The sequence below is a fragment of the Syngnathoides biaculeatus genome, chromosome 16, assembly GCF_019802595.1.
Source record: "Syngnathoides biaculeatus isolate LvHL_M chromosome 16, ASM1980259v1, whole genome shotgun sequence".
Taxonomy (NCBI): domain Eukaryota; kingdom Metazoa; phylum Chordata; class Actinopteri; order Syngnathiformes; family Syngnathidae; genus Syngnathoides; species Syngnathoides biaculeatus.
The window spans coordinates 5,352,837-5,375,715 of NC_084655.1; the positions used below are offsets into that span (position 1 = coordinate 5,352,837).

Sequence of the window (22,879 nt, forward strand, 5' to 3'; positions counted from 1 at the left end):
GATGAAATTTTCAGACCCCTCCATGATTTTTAAGTGGGAGAACTTGCAATATAGCACAGTGTTCAAATACTTATTTACTTCACTGAATTTGTATAATTGGAGGTACGGTGGCGCAGCTGTGGAGCATTGGCCTCACAGTTCTGAAGACTGGGATTCAAATCACAGCCACGCCTGGTGTGGTGTTTGCATGTTCTCTCCGTGGCTGTGTGGGTTTTCTCCGGTTTCTTCCCACATCCTCAAAACATGCAACATTAATTGGACACTCTAAAATATCCCCTAGGTGTGATGAGTGTGACTCTTGACTGCCTCCATGGGGCCTGCGATTGGCTGGGAACTTGTTCAGGGTGTACCGTGCCTGCTACCATTTGACAGCTGACATAGGCTTCAGCACTCCTGTGACCATTTTGAGGATAAGCAGCTCAGAAAATGGATGGATATTTATATGTTCTTGCAAAAAATATTTGGACACCTTCCAACCAGCAATAATTCTAGTTCTGTTATCTCAAAGAAGCTCTTCTATTCTTCACACATCCATCAATTTCCTAAAGTGCTTATCCTCACAAGGATCACAGGACTGCCAGCTAACTTCTGGAAAACAGCAGACTACACTCTGAACTTGTTTACCAGTCACAGGGCACCATCACGGAGTGGAAATTGACCCCACACTGCTGCACCAAAGTCAGACATGGGTACCACTACAGCATCAGTGACTGCATTATTGTTTTGGAATCCATATCTTTATGTAAAACAGGTGTCCACAGCGTCAAACAGAGTCCAACCTCTCCACCCAGGCCACAACTCGAGAGCTGTTTAAAGACACAAGGGACAAAATTGTGGAGCTGAACAAGGGTTGGATGAGCTACCCTACAATAAGGAAGAAGCTTGATGATATGATTACTATTTGGGCCAAAAAAATAAAAAAACAACAACAACAAAAAATACTGTGCCCTATGTAAGTATTGAGGAAGTAACATGGATAGGTCTTCCAGCATGCCTGTGACCCCAAACACACAACCTGGGAAACTAGGGAGTGCCCCCATAAGAAGCATTTCTAGGATCCTGGAGTGGTCTATCCAGTCTTCAGACCTCAATTTAATAGAAAATCCATTGTGGCAGTCGAGAGTTGACGTTGGCCACCAACAGATCCAAAACAGTGTGTCCAAACCTGGTCAAGAACTACAGCAAATATTTGTCCTCAGTAATTGCAGAAAAAGGTTTCATTACAAAGTATTGAGGTCAACTTTTCATTGTCTATTTTCTGCAAGGATATCAAAATAATTTGCTGATCATACGTGATTACTTGGATTGTCTTTTCACATTGTCTTTCACAGCCTAACTGTAGCTATGATGACAATTACAGACCTCACTTATTTTTAATGATTTTTTTTTTTTTTTTTTTAAATCAGACAACTTGCATAATCCGGGGCTGTCCAACCCCAACTCCCCCCCCCCCCCCACTGTACATAGTGTCCTTGTGGCAACTTCATGACCCACAAAGTGACTTGTTGAGGCCTAACTGCAGTTTTGGTTCACTAGTTCCCAAAATGTCCACAAGAATGAAGGATTTGCATCACAGTCTGCATGTGCCGATCAAACAGTTCACACACAGGTAGTGCTTCAGGCTTCATCACTTCCTGGTGTGACGTGCCCCCCCCCCAAAAAAAAAAGGGATCAGGCCAGGACACTTTAAAAGTAAATCAAATTGAGGGTGTAATACAAGGAAAAGGGTTAGCAGAGAAGAAATGGCACACAGAGGACTGAGAGGCAAAAGGAATACATGGAGATATGACATAGTGCAAAGGTAGAGGTGGCAAAGGCTAAACAAGAGGCATATGAAGACATGTACACCAGGTTGGACACGCAAGAAGGAGAAAATAATCAATACAGGTTGCCCAGATACAGGAATAGAGATGGGAAGGATGTGCAGCAGGTAAGGGTGATTAAGGATAGAGATGATGAATCGTGCCAGTAGTGTGCTAAATAGATGGAAAGAATACTTTGAGAAGTTGAAGAATGAATAAAATGAGAGAAGGAAGGGTTGAAGGATGTAGAGAAAGTCTATGAAAGATTACCAGGAGAGGAAGAAGCATACTGTAAGTCTGGTGTGGTAGAGAAATATGTTAGAATAGTACAAGACATGTAAGAGGGCAGCAGAACAGTGGTGAGAGGTGCCGTAGGTGTGAGAGAAGAATTTATGGTGGAGGTGGGACTGGTTGATGAATGTTGTGAAGGAAGACATGAGGGCAGTTGGTGTTAGAGAGGAAGATTCAGGAGATAGGCTTACATGGAAAAAGATGATGCGCGATCCCTATTGGGACAAGCCAAAAGGAAAAGAAGAAGGGTCATAATAAAAACAAAATATGGTACTTTCAAAATGATATCTTTAATACTTGGTTAGGAATCCATCTGATTTAATCACTGCTTCCATGCACAGTGGCATTGAGGCATTTAACCTATGCCATTGACGTTCTGGCATTAGCTGGGAGTTATGGAACAGAACCAGTCAGAAAATCGTAGAGCTTTTAGAATTGAGTGTATGGGAGAATATTCTCCTCAATCAGCATTACTGATTAATCATACAATACAACCATTTAAAACAAAACTTTTTATTGAAGAAACTTTGAACAGAAATACTTTAACAAAAGCCCAACGGTTTAAATTTAAAACTAGGACTGATCTTCATTTTCGCTTTCGTGGCCTCTTTTTGGATCATTGAGACGGAGGATTGTGATGTGATCAGCTTCTGGAAGAGAACTGAAAGAGGGAGAGAAAGATGTATGAAGTCTTTATAAGAATGAACAGTTTGAGAAAAAAAGTCAGAATAATTCAGTGGTGCATTGTGAAAAGTAACCTGACGAAAGAGTTGGAGATACGAGACCTTATACGCCCGATTCGTGTAAATATATATATATATATATATATATATATAAATATATATATATAAGCAATGGCTATTTGAACACAAACAGTAATGCAACATATGTAAACAGACAAGATAGGCATAATATCTGTATCCTCTGTAAAAAATGAGAATACCTGTAGCTAACAGAGTGTTGTTGTGGTCGTCTCTGTAGCCAAATGTTTGTATTATACTGCACCAGAAGGAGCAGCACAAAGTCTTTTGATTTTAAGCTAAAAAAAAAAAAAATGGCTGTCCGTTTACATTATAATTTGAATATGTTATGACCCGATTTGTAATGTAAAACATTTGTGATATTCCTTAATAAAAATAAAACATTACATTAGTTTTTTTTGGGAGGCTAAAACTTATAAATGAGACGACAACTAATTAGTGACATTTCCATTCATTTCTTTGGGAAAATATCTGAGATAGTGTTTCGAGTTATGACCATAATCACAGAACAAATAAACTGACTTCAAGGCATTGGAAAAAAATAAATAAATAAATAAAAATAATGAAAAAAAAACCTACGAGTGAAGTCATATTTTTAGAAATATGCAAATAATTGTATTACCACAAAAAACATTTGTGATTAACAATAATATGATAATTAATTTTCACATTCCTGCCTGAGGATAGGCTCCACCACTCCCACAACTTTGAGGATAAGTGGCTCAGATAATGGATGGATTTTTAGGGAAAAAAGATCACATTTTATTTTCCCTTTATGCTACCATGATAAGCACACGATAAGTGTATGCTCGCTAGTATGATTGATGAGCCTCATGTGTAGGTAGTTTATAGTTTTAAATACTGTAATTCAACTTCTGAATACAGAAATCCCTATGTATTTTGCGGATCACCCCGATAACATGGACCAGAAGAAAAAAAAAAAAAAAAAAAAAAAAAAAAACACTCCAGCATACATTACTACAGTACTGTAGCAAGAAGCCAAATTGATTGGGTATAAAGCGGCATCCCCACCGAGATGACAAAGACCTATGAAGCAAAATAAAAAAAGGCCATTTACTACTTTGCGGTTTTTTCATTTTTCACGCTTCAAAAAACGAGGGAATACTGTAGTCGTTTATGTAACATTGTTTCATGATTGTGTACATACTATATGCGTGGTAGGAGCTACATGATCCTCTCATTTGAAGGATGTTTATCGAGCCATGTGAAAATTAGAGAAAGAGAGCCGATTGATTAATTACCTCATGCTCAGCGGTGTGAGGAAGATAAACTGCCGGTCGTGCTGGACCTCAGCCACTTGCAGTATCATGTCCAGTGAGATCCTTCGATTCACCATGTCCTAGTTTCAACATCACAGCACATGTCAAGATACTAATTTTTGGGGATGGAAACAATATCTGCTTACCATGTAAACATCAAATTCATCCAGGGCACGGAAGGGCGCCTCAGTGATGGCCCACAATGAGAGAATAAAGCACACAGTGGAGAAGGACCGCTCACCACCTGACAGCGAGCGCATGTTGATATTGTCACTCTCGTTTCCTCTTCCCGGCTGCACCTGTTGGGCGAGAGAACATGTTAAGGCCTTGGTTGTCACGCTGATTGCCAAAAACAACGCAACGGGAGATGTTCTCACAGATATGGTGAGAGTCTCGTTCTTGTGGTCGAAGATCATGTTTCCCTTAAAGCCCCTCTGCGTCAGCATGCTGTTGAAGAAATATTTACAACGCGCTGACAGGAACCTGAAGACAAAGGAGTGCGGAGAGTTTGAAAGTCACATTATTTGCGAAAGACACCTGACGGCTTTGCCTCACTTACCTCCTGAGGTCAGCAAAAACTTTAAGTCTTTGATTCATAACCCTGTCAAGGCTTTTGATGAACATGTTGAGGTTCTTCATCTGCTGTGCTGTGTTCTTATACTTTGCTAAAGCATCACGGTATTCTCTGCAATTGTCATGTTTAAAAAAATGAATAGAACATTGGTCGATATAATAATCATTCAGACCTTATCATTATGTTTGAGTAAATTGCACAAAGCGATAGGAAGAGAAAGCTGCAAACAGTTGGTTTCTCAGTGTTTTGGTCAAACTAGCAAGTCTTTGAAAGTCAATGGGTTCAAGTTGAAGTGAAGTCACAAGTCATTGCTGATCAAGAGTTTTTCAACATATTGTCAAGTGAAATCCAAAGTCATCAACCTCATGACTCAACTCCATGTCATGTGATTCAAGACCACACTTGTGTCTCCTGGGATAATCTTTGGAGGCCGGCCATGCCTGGGAAGGTTCCATGTTTTTGTCATGTGAGGAAAATGGTGGAACTATGAACTCAAACGGTAGAGCAACACATGTAGACAGACAATAATAATACTATGATTCCCTGAAATCCTAAAGCCTTACAAATGGAATTTCTTGAATGAACAGTTCTGGAGGTCATCAGGCTTGGGTGTGATCAGTAAAACCTAAAGAAAATTTAGTTCATGATTTGACAAGGGGGTCGTGTGGGTGGTAATTATGTTTGTAAACAGGGCATAGTAATTTTGAATACTTTTCCTTCATAAATCAAATCAATTAAAAAGTGCATTTAAAGTTCACTTGGGTTACAGTCCTTTACATTTAGTGGATGATCTTACAAGTCGGTAAACTATGCAAGAATTTTAGCATTTAAATGGCGGCCAGTACTTTCCCTCCTTGAGCCGTCACCTTACCATGGCGAAGAGGTTTTTATTCCAATGACCCAAGGGGCAAAGTTCTCTGGGGCTTCACAGAAAAATTAACTAATGATTGAACAAGGCGGAGAAATTATGTGTGCACACAGGGCCAGGTAATAAATAAAACACTGTTCCCCCGTTATTCGCACGGGTCACGTTCCTTACACCCCCGCGAATAATGAAAATCTGCCATTAATGGATGCAGTATTAATTACACTGTCAGCATGAATGCCAGCTAGTGTTTAACATTTATGTAAGCTAATATATGATGGTGCTCATGAGGCAGTGAGGAACAATTGCGTTTCGCATATGTAAGCAGAAGCTTACATTGTAGGTCCTTACTGATAATGTACACACTGACGGTGTTCCATTGAAACTAAAATTATCAAACCACAAGAAACAGAATAGCATAACTAGCAAATAATTAAATAATGACCCACTAAATAATTGACAAAACATGCACTTTAAACGCTTTTTGCATCCTCACAACATGCTTGTAGCACTATCCTTAATGCCGCAAAGCATGCTGGGAGGTCAAGAGACACCTGACCCATCATGTCAATTCGTGGTGACAAGCCCCGCTTGGCCATCAGTGACTGCAGATGATCACGGCACACTGCTTTGTCAATCTGTACTGCGAGAAAATTAGTGCGCTCAGTAGTCGAGTCGTAGTAGTATGTCATGTGATTTCCTTCTTAATATATTAATCCATACTAATATACTACTCTATGGCAGAGAAACTGGTTAGAGCGTTGGCTTCACAGTTCTGAGGACTGGGGTTCAAATCCTAGCCCCGCCTGTGTGGAGTTTGCATGTTCTTTCCGTGCCTGCATGGGTTTTCTCTGGGCACTCCCGTTTCCTCCCACATCCCAAAAACATGCATTAATTAGAGACTCTAAATTGCCCTTAGGGGTGATTGTGAGTGCAGCTGTCGTCTGTCAGTATGTGCCCTGCGATTGGTTGATTCAGTTCAGGGTGTACCTGCGTCCTGCCTGTTCTTTTCTTAGAAAAGCATGAACATTTCTCATTTAAACACACTCAAAGTTCAAGCATTTATAGTTTAAAAAAAAAGCACACTACTGTATACTAGAAGGAAACCAAAGATCAAACCCTGTTTGAGGCCAAGATATTTTTTGATAAATAAATGTCACCCCATCCATTTCCCTCCACTTTATCCAGGATAAGTGCTTTCCTATAAAAAGATTATGGTCTTCAGAAATCTTATTTTAATGATAAAATTATGACCATTTCTTTTCCCCCTGGCGTAGCACTGATATAGCGTCTTTTTCCGCTGAAGTACCTTGTTGCAGGTGTGTACGTTTGAGTAAAAAAAACACCATGAGTTGTTTTTCGTGCTTTTTTTTCTCCTGGGTGAGAATATTCTCATAAACAGACATGCCAGCTTCAATTATGATTGAGAACTGAAGCGGCGACTCGCTGACAGCTCCTGGTACTCAGGGTGGGCGATCACCACCCATGGTACTTTCCAAAAGTAGGCAGCCTGTGTCAATACGTTCAATGGGTACATCTAGTACAATAGTATGTATGTAATGTTATACTTTATGGAATGTGAACACATGTGCATCATGTTCTGTATGCAGTCATATTTGTATTTTTCGGCAAATGGTTCCATAATTGCAAGATGACGTGAAACTGGAAATTTCGCAGCGGGTTTTTTATTCCCAACTGAAAAACTTGGGTGGGATGATTGTTTAAAATGGATGTCGTCACACTGAAGTTTTAAGACACGTCTCTGTTGCGACTTCATACATATTTGACTTACCTTATTGGCGTGAGCAAGATGGCTGCATTCCACAGGCTTCAATCCAAAATATTCCTACATCATCATGGTGGCATGTCATTAAATTTTGGTTCACTTCGCTTCGTGCACGTGTACACTTTCACATCGTGGAAGCACCCAGGCATCCTCTTTTTTTTTTTTCCCCCCGCGATTGGACAATCAGAAAAGGGTCACTCACTTTACTTGGTTCAGAGAACGTATTTCATGTGCACTTTTACCGTTGTGGATTATTTGGGGCGAACGTTCATCTTCCAACTAGCCAATGACCCGAAGCATACAGATAAAATGACGAAGGAGTGACTTCAGAACAACTCTGACTGTTTTTGCATGGCCCAGCCAGAGCTCTGACTTAAAGCCAATTGGGCATCTTTGGAGAGACCTAAAAATGGCTGTCCACCAACATTCGCTATCCAACCTGACAGAACTGGAGAGGATCTGGATAGAGGAATGGCAGAGGATCCCTAAATTCAGGTGTGGAAAAACGTCTCGCATCATTCCCAAAAAGACTCATCGTTGTGTGAGGTCAAAATGGTCCCTCAACTAAATACTAAGCAAAATGTCTGAAAACTTGGAGCTGTTTGATATTTAATTTTTTTATTTATTTATTTTTTAAATCTGATAAAATTTCAACAATTTCACTTTTTCATCTGAATGTATGGTCCTATCCATATTTAGTCATCAGGAAAAAAATTAATGATTTTAGCAAATGGCTGCAATATAAAGTGAAAAATGTAAGCGGTTTTGAAGACTTTCCGTACTGACTGTAGATACCCATCTAGCTACTATAGCCAGCTAGCAACAGATCTATTTGCCTACTGTTACTTGCTAGCAAGAGATCTATCTAGCTAATGTAGCTACCTAATTAGATATCCAATGTAGCAACTGTAGCAAGCGAGCAAGATTATCTATCTATATCTACAAACTATCATGTCCGTTATACTTATTATAGGATAAGTCAATGTAAATACCATGATAGGGCTACCACTGGACTACAATATATGTGCTGTGGAATTAGCTAGTGACAATATCATCGTATACCCCGTGTATTGCACAAAGTTGGCTGGGATGGGCTCAAGATCATCTGCCTCTAAAGAAAATGGATCGATGGATGTACTGTAGAAGTATGATTTGAGAATTCGGCATGAAGTCACCTGATGATCTCCTCGCGGTTGCCCTCTTGCTCCTGCTGGGTGGAGATCTTCTCCTTGAGGCGGCTAATCTCCGTGTCTAGGCTCCTGGCAGTCCGCTCCACCTCAAGGCGCTCGGGCCATATCTCTCTAGCTTTGGAAATGTTTGCCTGAGCAAAATCACCAGAGGAAAAACCTCCTGAGTCCTCCCTGAACATTAATAAGGGGCTCCTCTGAACAACAGACCTGAAGTTCCTGCTCCTTCCTCTGAAGAGTAGCTTCCAACTCCAGGATATTTTGGAGATGAACACTGCGCCTGTCATCGTAGTACTTCTTATGATGCTTGCACTTCATCACCTCCTCGACACCCTTGGTCAGATCTTCCTGTGTTACAAAACAGGATCACATTGATAAGGAACATAGACAAACACACACACACACACACACACACACACACACAACACACACACACACACACACTAAGTGACAGTGGTTTGTCCATCTATCCATCCGTTTAAAGCCCAAGTGCCATCCCTATAAACATTCTAAAATATATATTGCAATGAAAAATACATAACATTATTCACTTCCATGTCTATACGAAAAAATAAATGTGAGCAGAGAGCGCGTCATCCATGCGCAAAGTTGCAGAAGTGTCATTCTACGACATCCAAGTGGTCGCCATATTAGCTGCATCCTCTGTACTTTATGTCACCCGGATATCCACGAATGAAAACACGCGGTGCACCCTAACTATGGGAGACGAACACGTCCCTTCTGACATGGAAGCTCTTTTTGAAAAGGAGAACACCACACAACCGAGTGGAGTCACCGGGGCAATATTACACTATTGTTTCGAGCCCTTGGGCAATATTACACTATTGTTTCGAGCCCTTGGGCAATATTACACTATTGTTTCGAGCCCTTGGGGCAATATTACACTACTGTTTCGAGCCATATTCAGATGATATGCGATCACGGCCAAACCGCATCCCCGTCCGATCCACTTCAGCGGCGGCGATGAGCCATTGCGGCTCATCGCAGCCGGCTAGTGTGACTTATGATAAAGCTGAGCCGTGCTGCTTTAGGGGGTTGTTCATAGCTTCCGCAGTACGCGATGAACAACACCGTCGAGCCGGGGCGCTTTACTGCTTAGTCGTCGCAAGCGGCTGATTGAGGCAGGCAGAGCCGAGCCGTGCTGCTTTAGGGGGTTGTTCACAGACGCAACAGTACGCGATGAACAACACCGTCGACCCGGGGCGCTTTATTGTGCGCATGCGGCTGAGTGAGGCGTTCTTGGCTGTGTTCCTCAGAGCCGCCGCCATCCGCAAGCCCAACGCGCAGCCTTCGCCAAAGCCGTGACGCTGAAGGCTACGCCTCACCCGGTGTGGCTCATTTTCGGCGCCGTGGCGGCTTAAAATAGAGCTGAGCCGTGCTGCTTTAGGGGGTTGTTCATAGCCGCCGCACTAAGCGATGAACCCCACCGTCGAGCCGGGGCGCTTTACTGCACGCACGCAGCTGAGTGAGGCATTCTTAGTTGAGTTATTCAGAGCAGTTATTATTGTAAATAATAAATTATTTTTTTTGTAGCTGTATACATACCTACCTGTTATTTGGAACCCACGAAGCTCTCGTCCTCTGCACCCGTGCAATCCATTTTTCACGACGAACCGGGTCTCTTGTAAACTTATGAAGGGTAAATCCATTCCCCCGAGTGTTCAAGCAATATCCAGCAATACAACAAGCCGGCATTTTGGCAGACACGAAGGAACAATGAGCTACCTTCCTGGAGGTAAAACTAATGGAAACAAAGGAGTCCACTTGGGGGCGCCTCTGTCCTGTACGTCACTTCCTGCTTGTTCTCGAAAAAAAATCCCTCGAGAGGATTTTCATGGCGGGAGTTACAAAAAGCTGTGTACGTCAAAATCATGTTTTGCCATGTTGACTGCCGTTTTTTCATTAATAACACTAAACATCATCCATTTCATGACAGTAACCCTTTAAGTTCCACTAACGCAAGGTTCAGTCGGGGGGGCAGCAGCTTACATAGGGAAGTCTAGATTTTGTTCTCCCCAGTCACTGAGCCCAGCTCTTCTGGGGGATCCTGAGCTATTTCTAGGCTAACCTAGAGAAGAAGTCTTTCAAGCATGTCCTGGGTCGTCCTGAGGCTTCTTAGAACACTTGAACTGGGAAGCGTCCAGGGGGAGCATCCTAACCACATGCCAGAGCCATCCGACTACTCTCAATGGGAAAGAGGCAGCAGCATGACAATCAGTCCAGGGTTCATACTCAGTCTGCCCAAAAAAATTTAAGGGCTTTTTAGGGACATTCTTAGGGGCTGACACGAAAAATTTAGGGCTGACACAGAAAAAATTTAGGGCTGACACAAAAAATTTAGGGCCATTGTGGGAAATCAAGAGTAAGGAAAAAAGACTCACCCAATGGTGCCATCAACCGTTCTTGGTTCATCAAATGTTCCAGTATCTCAGTACCTGTGACAGTGATCACCTGTCGCCCCTTGTGGTAGTTCTCATTGATATGACCATTGTCAATGTCTTCACATAACATTCTACAGAAAAACAGATTCTAACTACAATTGCAACTATATACACAAATGTCTTCTACTGATGTCTGTCTCAGCACCCCTACTCTAGCTCCTTGAGCCTACCCAGTGCCTCCTCTATTTGTTGCTGCATTGGTGCCAAAGTGGCTCTCTTGTCCTTTGCTCTGCCTCTGAGTCCATTGGCCTCGTTGATAAACCTCAGATTCCTCTTTTCTTTTGCCTCCTCACACAGCCTGTCAGCCTTCTCAATATCGGTTGATATGTCAGTCTCTATTCTGGCTTTTTTGGCTTTGAGGCACTAGAGATGAAAAGTGGGCAGCGATGCCAAATGTAGCCAGGTACGAAGTCTTCCTTTCCCCACAGTGGTAGTTTTTAGCAATGTCAATGTCTGATGAATTATTTTCCCAAGATATGTAACTGTAATGGCTGCAGATCCCTTTTAAAGGCCACATGATCTCTGCCTTTAACGAGTCCGTCTTTGTGTATTGAATTACGTTCATAAAGCCTGACTTCTGGCTGGACAACTGTAGGTGCGCATTAGGGATCGCAACCGGTTACAAATAACCGGTTATAACCGGCTTTCGGGTTTTTAAAACCGAAACCGTAATCGGACTTTCGGTTCCGGTATTCCACATTGCGCTATTTTTTCAACATCATTTCCACTTTTTTCAAGTTTCGCTGTTAGAGTAAAGTTGGACTCAAAAGAACATTCAGTTAAATCAAAGAAACATCAAACATGGCATTGAGGAAACGCTCCAAAGTATGGGAGTAAACTTGTTTTATTGGCAGACATCAAAACACTACTCGCATAACGGGGGGAACTCTGTGGACTGGTCACTCCGGAAGAGCAACAACAAAAACAGTCCGTGCGGAACCCCGCACCCCAACTCGAGGTCCCACGGGTGAATTATGTAAACACCACTATGGTACCGGTTTTAAAACTGTTTTTTTTTTGCTACAACTGTTCGGTTAAAACCGGTTATGAAAGTAAGTGTTTTTTTGCGATCCCTAGTGCGCATGCACTGCTACTACCACTGCCTGAAGTTAATGCTTCACTATCTTGATATTTTAGAAACAGATTCATACCAACGGAAGATGAGAGTCTTCGTCAAATCAGCATGTCTCCTGTTTTTCCGGTGCGACTCCAGGGCTTTGATGCCCATCTTTTCAAGCTGGTAACTCTCCTTGCACAGATGGCAGTGAAACATGTGCCGATCTTTTGGATCTCGACGAACCCAGCTCCCAAACTCCTTACTTTCAACCCAAGCTTCTTGAAAAATGCACTTCCCCGTGATACAAGTTGTATCGATGAAAGAACTACGCTACGTCGTAACGAAGACGAAGTGAAATGCCTACTCACGGAAACAAACAATGGAATATCAACAAGATAGCGACTAATTGTCAACACGGTGACTTCGGTTGACAATTTCCGGCTGATTTGGACGCCAGACGGATCGCTATCTTTTTTAAATAAAAGATGAATTTTTTTTTTTTTAGGGAGAATTTTGGCGGTTGATTTTTTTTTTTTTTAATTTAAGGCCTTTTTAGGGGCTTGACCGTTTTTCACGGATTTTAAGGACTTTTAGGAGCCCCTAAATGCACCTTTGAAAATTTAGGGATTTTTAGGGACTTTTAGGGCCGCGTGCGAACCCTGTCGTTGTATACTCTAGGTAATGTTAGAGCGCTAATGTTTTTGAGCCTGCATATTGCTTATCTGTGTTTGTGTGTTGGGAGTTCTTTTGCCGTTTTCGCCCACCTTTTAACACATTATGGCCCAAAAGAAGAAAGCTGTTTTTTTTTCTTTTTTTTAAAATAGCAATGCTGGTCCAGCTGAAACAAAGCAATGACAATGGAAAGAGGCTTTCATTATGGGGGGTGTGTAGGATTAACACCGACTGACATGATGAACATAAAGACTTGGGCTTCAGTCGACGAGCGTGCCAATTATTATTCAATACAAAGCCCATATTTTAGCGCACATGAAGGGTTCTGCCTCAATGAGGGATACAGGGATCATGAAGAAACTTTTTTTCTTGTGGAAAAAAATATAACATAAAAATGAAGCAACGTTCTTCGATTGTTGTAGAGATGGAAAGATTACTTGCGTCATAGATCAGGGATCTGAATAAATGTTGGCTTAATATCAGCCTCATGTTCATGAAGGGAAACGGTACAGTGTATTTTTCTGAGAGCAGAAAGGAGAGTACACCGAGGACGAATTTACCGCTAGCAACGGCTACCTGCACTTGCAATAGCTGAGCGCAGCCTTTCTTCATTTTTCACCATCGCAGCCTCCCTCCCCTAATAGTAAGTTAAACATCTTATTTTTTACATTGATAGATTTCTGTTTTTTATACAAAGTACGCATACCCACCCATTTTATGAGCCGCTTATCCTCACCAGGGACGGGGGAATGCTGAAGCCAATCCCATCATCGTAAATTTGGACTTTAATGTTTCTGTTTTTTATACAAAGTACGCATACCCACCCATTTTATGAGCCGCTTATCCTCACCAGGGACGGGGGAATGCTGAAGCCAATCCCATCATCGTAAATTTGGACTTTAATGTTGAAGTCCGACTTAAGTCAAAATTTGAGTTAAGTCCCTCCTATGGGAACAGATCTAAGTTGTAGACCGAGGACTCCCTGTAGATATCCTTCTATCCATCCATTTTCTGAACCGCTTATCCTCACGAGGCCACGGGGAGTGCTGTCTCTGTGCCCAGCCAATCGCAGGGCACAGAGACAGACAACAGTCGTACTCAATGCATGTTTTGAGGATATGCGAGTAAGCTGGAGTGGATGGAGAAAACCCACGCAGGCGCGGGGAGAAAATGCAAACTCCACACAGGCATGGCCAGGATTGAACCCGGGTCCTTAGAACTGTGAGGCCAACACTTTACAGCCGCGCATACTGTGCTGGTTCATATATATATATATATATATATATATATATATATATATATATATATATATTTCCTTTTGGTTTGTCCTGTAATCAAAGCGTAAGCCTGTATTCTGCATCTTCCTCTCGAACATCCATTCCCCTCACGTCTTCCCTCACATCATCCCTCACATCATCCATCAACCTTCTCATTTGTCATCCTCTCGCTCTTTTGCCTGTCAGCTACATCCTCAGCACACTTCTACCGAGATACTCACTTTCTCGCCTCTGGACACGTCCAAACCATCAAAGTCTTTTCTCTCGAACCTTTTTCTAAAACATACAACTTTGGCTGTCCCTCTAACGAGCTCATTTCTAATCCTATCCAACCGGCTCACTCCTAGAGAAAACCTCAACATTTTCATTTCTGCCACTGCCAGTTCTGCTTCCTGTTGTCTCTTCAGTCCCACCATCTGTAATCCATACATCACCACAACTGTCACTCACACAATGTCCTCTGCGAACATCATGGTCCGAGGGGATTCCTGTCTAACCTCATCTGTCAGCCTATCCATTAACGTTGCAAACAGGAAAGGCCTCAGAGCTGATTCCTGATGCTGTCCCATCGTCACCTTAAATTCTTCTGTCACACCTAGGGCACACCTCATCACTGTTCTGCTGCCCTCATATGTCCTTTACTATTCTAACTTATTTCTCCACCCCACCAGACTTACGCATAAAGTACCACAGTTCCTCTCTTGGTACTCTGTTATAGGGTTTCTCGATATCCATAAAGACACATAGCTCTTTCTGACCTTCTCTGTACTTTTCCACAAGCATCCCAATAATTCATCTGTGATACTCTTTCTAGGCATGAAACCATACTGTTGCCCGCAGATACTTTTTTCCTGTGTCTCTGCACATCGCTTTTGTTCTTAAAAATGGGAACTAGCACACTTTTCCATCATTCTTCAGGCATCTTTTCAGCCGCTAGTATTCTGTTGAATAGGTTGGTCAAAAACTCCACAGCCACCTCTCCAAATGGTTTCCATACCTCCACAGGAATGTCACCAGGACCAGTTGCTTTTCCTTTTTTCATCCTCTTTTGAGCCTTTCTAAGTCCCCCTTTAATAATCATTGTCACTTCCTGATCCATCACATTTGCCTATTCTACTATTCCTTCCTTCTGTCTGATTTTCTTTATTCATCAACTTCTCAAAGTATTCTTTCCATCTATTTAGCAGATTAATGGCACCAGTTCCCATCTCCTTGTCCACCCTTACCTGCTGCACATCTTTCCCATTTGTATACCTCGTCTGACCAACCTATAGAGCTCTTTTTCTCCTTCTTTCATGTCCAACCAGGTGTACAAGTCGTCACATGGCTCTTTTTTAGCCTCAGCTACCTCTACCTTTGCCCTACGTCATATCTCCATATATTCCTTTCACCTCGCTTCAGTCCTCTCTGTGTCCCACTCCTTTGCTAACCTCTTTCCTTGTATGACTTCCTGTAATTTGGGGTACCACCACCAAGTCTCCATCTCCCCTTTCCTACCTGAAGACACACCAAGTATTCTCCTGCCTGTCTCTCTGATCACCTTGGCTGTAGTAGTCCAGTCTTCGGGGAGTTCCTCCTGTCTATTGAGAGCCTGTTTCACCTCTTTCTGAAAGGCCAGACAACATTCTACCTTTCTCAGCTTCCACCACATCGTTCTTTGCTCGACCTTTTTCTTCTTAATCTTCTGTCCCACCACTAGAATCATCCTACACACCACCATCCTAGGTTGTTAAAATACACTCTCCCTACCATTACCTTACAGTCAGTAACTTCCTTCAGATTACATCATCTGCACAAAATGTAATCCACCTGCGTGCTTCTACCTCTGCTCTTGCACCCTATGTAACCGGCTCTTCTGGAAAAAAAGTATTCACTTCTGCCATTTCCATCCTTTTTGCAATGTCCACAAAGTTCCTTTCCAGGATGTAGTACTTAACCATCTGTTCTTCATAGCCCATGTTTCCTTAAAAACATATCCATTACAATCTGCACCAATCACAACTCTCTGTGTCTGTGATGTCCAGAACTACGTCATCGAGTTCCTTCCAGAAGTTCTCTTTCAACTCTAGGTCACAACCTACCTGTGGGGCATAGGCGCTAATCACATTATATATCTTCTTCTTTTCCTTTCGGCTTGTCGGCTTAAAACACCCTCAATTTCGAGTTTCAGCTTCATTACTCGATCTGAAAGTCTTTTCACCTCCAAGACATTCTAAGCCAGCTCTTCTTTTAAAATAACCCTTACTCCATTTTCTCATCCCATCTACTCCATGGTAAAATAATTTAAACCCTGCTCCATTTAAAGTCCCTACACTTAGTTGTAGGCTCTGTGCATTCCTCAACTTCTTCTGCAGACAAGTCCACTTTCCTCCACTTCTTTGTCTTCAACCAACAGTAGCTGAATTCCCACTGACGCCCTGCAGGTTAACGTTGCCAGGAAGCAAGATGTTAACCCGAACCATGATGGCAGTGACACGGTATGGTATTTTTTAGATGAAGTGCTTTATACATTGCAGGAGAACAACTTTCACTTTGTTAGTGTATGACTGACCTGCTGAATGAAGTGTGAAATATTTTATGCCGAAGAATCAGGTTAGGGGTACGTAAATGTGCGATGTCATGCAAGAGAAATGTCTATTTACCCATTTGTATCACATCAGACTTTTAAGACAGAGATGTGGGCTCGCTTATGAGCCAAGTCAAATGAATACACACACTTCTAAAGACTACAATGATATTACTCGTGACCTTTCAAAGTAAAAAGTACTCATCCTGCTTTACACCTGCAGTACGATTCCACTATTTATCCTGTTGGATTTCAATATAAACTTTGTGAGGCGTCAAACTTTTTTGCATCAATCGCCAACATTTCTGACATTGCGTCCTGCTCCGTCCAAAATCTTAATTCCGTGTACATATCCTTGCGTGAAATGGTTGAGACCTCTCTGCAGAACTCTTGGACAATTCTGACGCATTTGGCAAAAAACATACCGCAATATGATCTGGAATATGCGATAGAAAATCGGCTTCAAACGTGCTGTTCAATCGCCATTTTGGAAGCTTGCGGTACATGGCTAAGTGGACGGAGCTTAAATTCGCCAACGGAAAGATCCAAGGGTCCCTGAGCTTTTTTCTCTGCAACGAGATGGTCCCATCTGGGAGTAATGGGAGACAATGACACCCGAAGTGTGTTGCTTATGTCCAGTCTATTAGGTTGTTTTGTTTTGGTTGCTGCCACTGCAGAAAACTCTGCTTCATAGAGATAGGATGTCGGAAATAGCAACAGTGCTTTGGTGGCGATCTCCGGGTATTCTGCCGTGACTTTCATCCAGAACATCGGCAGAGTTGTCGTCTCTAAAATACTTTTAAAACTACTGTTGTTTGCGATCTCCAGCAGTTGATCTTCTCTTTGTGCAGACATGGTGGATTCACCTGGTTTGTTGATAAATGGGTCGCAGTTTGTGGGGTCCTTTTTGGTTGGGAAGTAGCGCTCAAACTCTTTTAATATCATAGACAGGTGATCTTGCTCCAGCTGGGAGAATGAAGGCTCAGTCTCACACAAAATCCACGCTCATGTTTGAAATGACAAATATGCCTATGTTCACCCGCCATCCCCACAAATCCATTTCGGCTTTAAATCCACTTGAAGACCATTGTCATTTTCCGCCGAAGTGACAGATTGGTTTCATTCAGCGGGCTGAATATGTCGCACAAGTAAGCCAGTTTTGCAACCCATTCCTTGTCCCTGAAATGTGGTACCAGTAGTGATTTTTTTTTCTGAGAGAAATCTCTGCAGCGGCTCTCGTAATTAAAACACTCTTTCAAGCGATTTCCCTATGGATAACTTACTTCCATGTTTAAGAGAAGCCGTGTGTGCTCCACGTCCATGTCCTCACAAAACTCCTCAAAAAGTCGCAAGTTGAGGGCGTGTGCTTTGATGTGGTTTATAACTTTCTTTTATTGGAAGTGTTCGGCTCTTCTTTCGTCTCTTCACTGGGCTTTCCCCTTTGAAAAGAAACTTTCCAAAAATGTATTTTTCCCAAATTTTGCTTGGGTGTGGAGGTAAATTTTGGCACTGAAGTGACCTAAATGTAACCAAGAGAATCCAGTCATTTTTCAAAACAAACGATTGTTCAGATTTGGATAATGAATACAACGGAACTAATTAATTATTTCTTTGGCGGCCCGGTACCAATTGATCCATGGCCCGGCCCGGTGGTTGGGGACCACTGTGATAATGTACAATATAATGTATGTGCCTCAAATACCACAACAGACTCAGCTTTTCAGATTTGCATTGTGGGATATGTATATCAAAATCATGCAATGTGCTTTAATGAGTCAGCAACAGCCATGTATTTGAGATGGTCTAGTCGGATTAGACCACCTTCCACAGTGTCTGGGTGGCCTTACCTTGATTGCGTCTATCTCCTCGGCAGTGGTGTTGATGCGCTCTTTGTGCTGCTTGTATTCTCTCTCTGCCCTGTTGTAGTTCTCTTTGAGCTCAGATGTCCGGAGTCGTGCCTCCTCATACTTCTCCCTCTCTGTTGAGATCTTTTCGACAATTTCCTGAAGGTCTTCCTCCTGTGAAGTTTACAGTTAGGATGACTGAAGGGACACCACTCCAAGTAGTGATCCAATATTATTTGTAACAAACCAGTAGCTTAAGGTCTTCCAGCTGAGGCTCTTCCAGATTTTGGAGGTCTGACAGCTCCAGTCTATGCTTTGTGACTCTGTCCTGCAATACATGTGTACATTTGATAAATTATAATTCATATAAAATAAATTAAAAGAAAAAAAACTCAATGAGAGAATAACAAGAAGCAATACAGTGGCAATTTTCATCTCCACATGGGCTCTCTCTTCAAGCTTCTCATTTTGTTTGATGTCCTCATCCAACTTCCTCATTTTCTGCTGCAAGACCAACGCTTGAGCTTGTTGAGTTCCCAGCTCTCTCTGTAGGTGTCTTGGAAATGGAAAATAGGACAACAAAGAACACAGATTATTACGATCATAGCATAGATTTTTCGCCTGGAGATTTTCACCTGATCTCCTCCTCCACATCTCCTGAGAGGCAGTTGGCACGGGTCTGCTCAGAGGCGTAGCAGCGGTTGGTAAAGATCTGGTCACCGTCCTTGGAGAAAGCTTGATGGCAGTTGGGGGGCGGGTGTCCAGACATCATCACACGACAAGCTTCAGCGCGATTCTAAAAAGGAGTACTATATAGTAAAAAATTTGTGCTATATACTGTTAACATCACAGTCACAGTTTGGCAATATTACTTTGGGACGAACCAGTGGAATCTAGGCTTTACACAATCATAATTTTTGTGGCCGATCACCAATTAGGGAGTTAAAAATAAACTGATCACCGATCTGATCACAAGCTCATGCAAAGTCTCGACTTCAATGACTTGTTCATTTCCTGTATATAGTTACTGTATGCTGAGTTTCTTTAAAAATATCATGTCATGTATTCTAATCAGTAAGCTTTACACAATCAAGATTTTTTGGGCCCATCACTGATCAGCGAGTTTAAAAAAAAACGATAACTGATCACTGATCCTATCACATGATGGAGCGACAAGTCTGTTTCAATGACCTGTTCATTTATTGTATATACTTGTGTAGGTCATTGCAAAAAAATATACATGCATTTACATTAAATAATGTTATCTTTGTTCAACTAATGCCAGTGAGGCGTAGTGGCGGGATAAATTAACGGTCTTCGAGAAGATGGCAGTAAGTAATTAATGTGTCTACTTTTGTGACATTTTTGTTGGTATGCAGTGAGATTTTGTCGGTGGAAATTCAGCTACTGTGGGTCGAAGACAAAGAAGAGGAGGAAAGCCGCTTAGTCGGCAGAAGAAGAAGAGGAAGGTACAGAGCCTAAAACTGAATGTAGGGACTTTGAAAGTTGGGACTATGACAAGAAAAGATCAGGAGTTGGTCGACATGATGATTAGGAGAAAGGTTGATATATTGTGCATCCAAGAGATTAGGTGGAAAGGTAATAAGGCTAGAAGTTTAGGAGCAGGTTTTAAATTATTTTATCATGGAGTAGATGGGAAGAGAAATGGAGTAGGGGTCATTTTAAAGGAAGAGCTGGCTAAGAATGTCTTGGAAGTGAAAAGAGTATCAGATAGAGTGATGAGGCTAAATTTGAAATTGAGGGTATGTATAATGTGATTAGTGGCTATGCCCCAGAGTTAGGATGTGACCGAGAGTTGAAAGAGAAATTCTGGAAGGAATTAGATGAAGTAGTTCTGAGCATCCCAGACAGAGAGAGTTGTGATTGGTACAGATTGTAATGGAAAGTTGGTAACGGAAATAGGGGCAATGAATAAACGATGGGTAAGCACGACATCCAGGAAAGGAACTTTGAGGGACAGATGGTGGTGGACTTTGCAAAAAGGATGGAAATAGTAGTGAACACTTTTTTCCCCCAAAGAGGCAGGAACATATAGTGACCTACAAGAGCGGATGTAGAAGCACACAGGTGGATGATATTCTGTGCAGGCGATGTAATCTGAAGGAGGTTACTGACTGCAAAGTAGTGGTAGGGGAGAGTGTAGCTCGACCTTACAGGATGGTGTTGTGTAGGATGACTCTGTTGGTGGGTAGGAAAATTAAGAAGACAAAGGGAGAGCAGAGAACCAGGTGACAGAAGCTGAGAAAGGAAGAATGCTGTGCGGCCTTCTGGGAAGAGGTGAGACAGGCTTTCAATGGACAGGAGGAGCTCCCGGAAGACTGGACTACTACACCCAAGGTGATCAGAGAGAGAGGCAGGAGAGTGCTTGGTGTGTCTTATGATACGAAAGGGCAGGAGACGACCTGGTTTTGGAACCCCAAAATATAGGAAGTCATACAAGGAAAGAGATTAGCGAAGAAGAAGTAGGACAGTGAGAGGACAGAGGAGAGACGAAAGGAATACATTGACTAAAAACGAAGGCCAAAGGTAAGGGTGGCAAAGGTTAAACAAGAGCTATATGACGACACGTACACCTGGAAGGACACGAAAGAAGGAGAAAAGGATCTTTACAGGTTGGCCAGACAGAAGGATACAGATGGGAAGGAGGTGCAGCAGGTAAGGGTGATTAAGGATAGAGATGGAAATGTGTTGACTGGTGCCAGTAGTGTGCTGAATAGATGGAAAGAATACTTTAAGTTGATGAATGAAGAAAATGAGAGAAAAGAAAGAGTAGAAGAGGCAAGTGTGAAGGACCAGGAAGTTGCAATGATTAGGAAGGGGGAAGTTCGAAAGGCACTACACAAAGGATGAAAAATGAAAAGGCAAGTTGGTCATGATAACATACCGGTGGAGGTATCGAAGCAATTTGGAGAGGTGTCTATGGAGATTTTGACCAACTTATTCAACAGAATACTAGCGGGCAAGAGGATGCCTGAAAAATGGAGGGAAAGTGTGCTAGTTTCCATTTTTAAGAACAAAAGGGACTTGCAGAGCTGTGCCAACTAATGAGGAATAAAGTTGATGAGCCACACAAAGTTATGGGAAAGAGTAGTGGAGGTTAGACTCAAAGTTTATAAAACGGTGGTGAGGCCGGCCATGATGACGAGATTAGATTAGAGACAGTGACACTAAAGAGACAACAGGAAGTAGAACTGGAGGTGGCAGAAATGAATATGTTGAGGTTCTCGCTCGGAGTGAGCAGGTTGGATAGGATCAGAAATAAGATCATTAGAGGGACAGCCAAAGTTGGATGTTTTGGAGACAAGATTCGAGAGTGCAGACTTCAATGGTTTGGACATGTCCAGAGGCGAGAGACATAGTATATTGGAAGAAGGGTGGTGAGGATGGGGCTGCCAGACAAACGAGCAAGAGGAAGACCAAAGAAAAGGTTAATGGATGTTGTGAGGGAAGACATGAGGACAGTGGGTGATAGAGAGGAAGATGCACGAGAAAGGCTAAGATGGAAAAAGATGACACGTTGTGGCGACCCCTAGCGGAACAAGTCGAAAGAAAAAGAAGAAGGTATGTTGTGAGATTTTGGAAATCACTGTTCTGGTCAGAGCATGTATTCTAATCAGTCAGGTCTAATCAACATTACAACATGACAGAAACGTGTTAACTTACTGTAATAAAATTACTTTATTGTAACTTAAATACTTCACCCACACCAAAACTTTAAAGCAATAGTTGACATACCACTGGGATATTTATGCAAAACCATTAGTGTTAGCACTAGGTTACTCGACTACATAATATATTTTTTTCGACTGCTTGAGCCATATTGTATTAAAAGTATGTGAACATACCTCAAGCAAGCCTTGAATAAAAGTTTTTGCCTGAGCAGCAGTGACCATCAACACGTTCCCCCCCATTTAGTTTTTATAACACACCCCGACGTGATCCATTGTTGTCATGGCCATGGTAACAGGTGTACCCAGTCACATTTGACTTGACAAGATAAAGCCCAGTGATCATAAAAACAGGATGTAGTAGTATCGGAATACAAAATTACATTGTAATAATCTGACACAGTGCAATCGTGAAACAAAAAAATTCTCTTGTAGTCTGATCCTGGAATCACATTGTTTGTCCCACATCACTAAGGTTTTTTTTTTCTAAAATAGCTATTGGCTGTGAGATATTTCAAGTACGAAGTCAAAAGTGACAACAAGGCTAAAAATTAACCAGTTTTTGGATTCAAATATACTGTACACAATGGCGAGAAGGAGTAAATCTCCTTTGTGGATGCCAGGAAGATGCTACGAAGATAGTCAAATTGAGAGCTGAATCATTGCGCCAAACAAACCCAAGATATAGGATGTTTATCCATCCATCCATCCATTTTCTTACCCTCTTATCCTCAAAATGGTTATGGGAGTGCTGGACCTTATCCCA

At 42.1% G+C, this 22,879-nt stretch overlaps 1 protein-coding gene across 2 annotated transcripts in view; it reads right to left on the reverse strand.

Annotated features, from left to right (window-relative positions):
* Positions 1 to 2,502: 2,502 nt before the first annotated feature.
* The window catches only part of si:dkey-119f1.1 (Structural maintenance of chromosomes protein 6-like), a 47,551-nt gene continuing 27,174 nt past the window's right edge, over positions 2,503 to 22,879 (reverse strand). Inside the window, exons 17-27 of one of the 2 annotated variants that reach the window (XM_061845931.1) lie at positions 19,060 to 19,220; positions 18,845 to 18,980; positions 18,672 to 18,752; positions 18,428 to 18,598; positions 8,757 to 8,894; positions 8,535 to 8,680; positions 4,694 to 4,819; positions 4,512 to 4,617; positions 4,281 to 4,433; positions 4,117 to 4,214; positions 2,503 to 2,754 (exon numbers count right to left, since the gene is read on the reverse strand). In XM_061845931.1, the coding sequence (XP_061701915.1) occupies positions 2,667 to 2,754; positions 4,117 to 4,214; positions 4,281 to 4,433; positions 4,512 to 4,617; positions 4,694 to 4,819; positions 8,535 to 8,680; positions 8,757 to 8,894; positions 18,428 to 18,598; positions 18,672 to 18,752; positions 18,845 to 18,980; positions 19,060 to 19,220 (1,404 nt within the window). In that variant the 3' untranslated portion in view covers positions 2,503 to 2,666. The remainder of the gene's footprint in view (positions 2,755 to 4,116; positions 4,215 to 4,280; positions 4,434 to 4,511; positions 4,618 to 4,693; positions 4,820 to 8,534; positions 8,681 to 8,756; positions 8,895 to 18,427; positions 18,599 to 18,671; positions 18,753 to 18,844; positions 18,981 to 19,059; positions 19,221 to 22,879) is intronic. The other variant, XM_061845932.1, reaches the window with a different exon arrangement.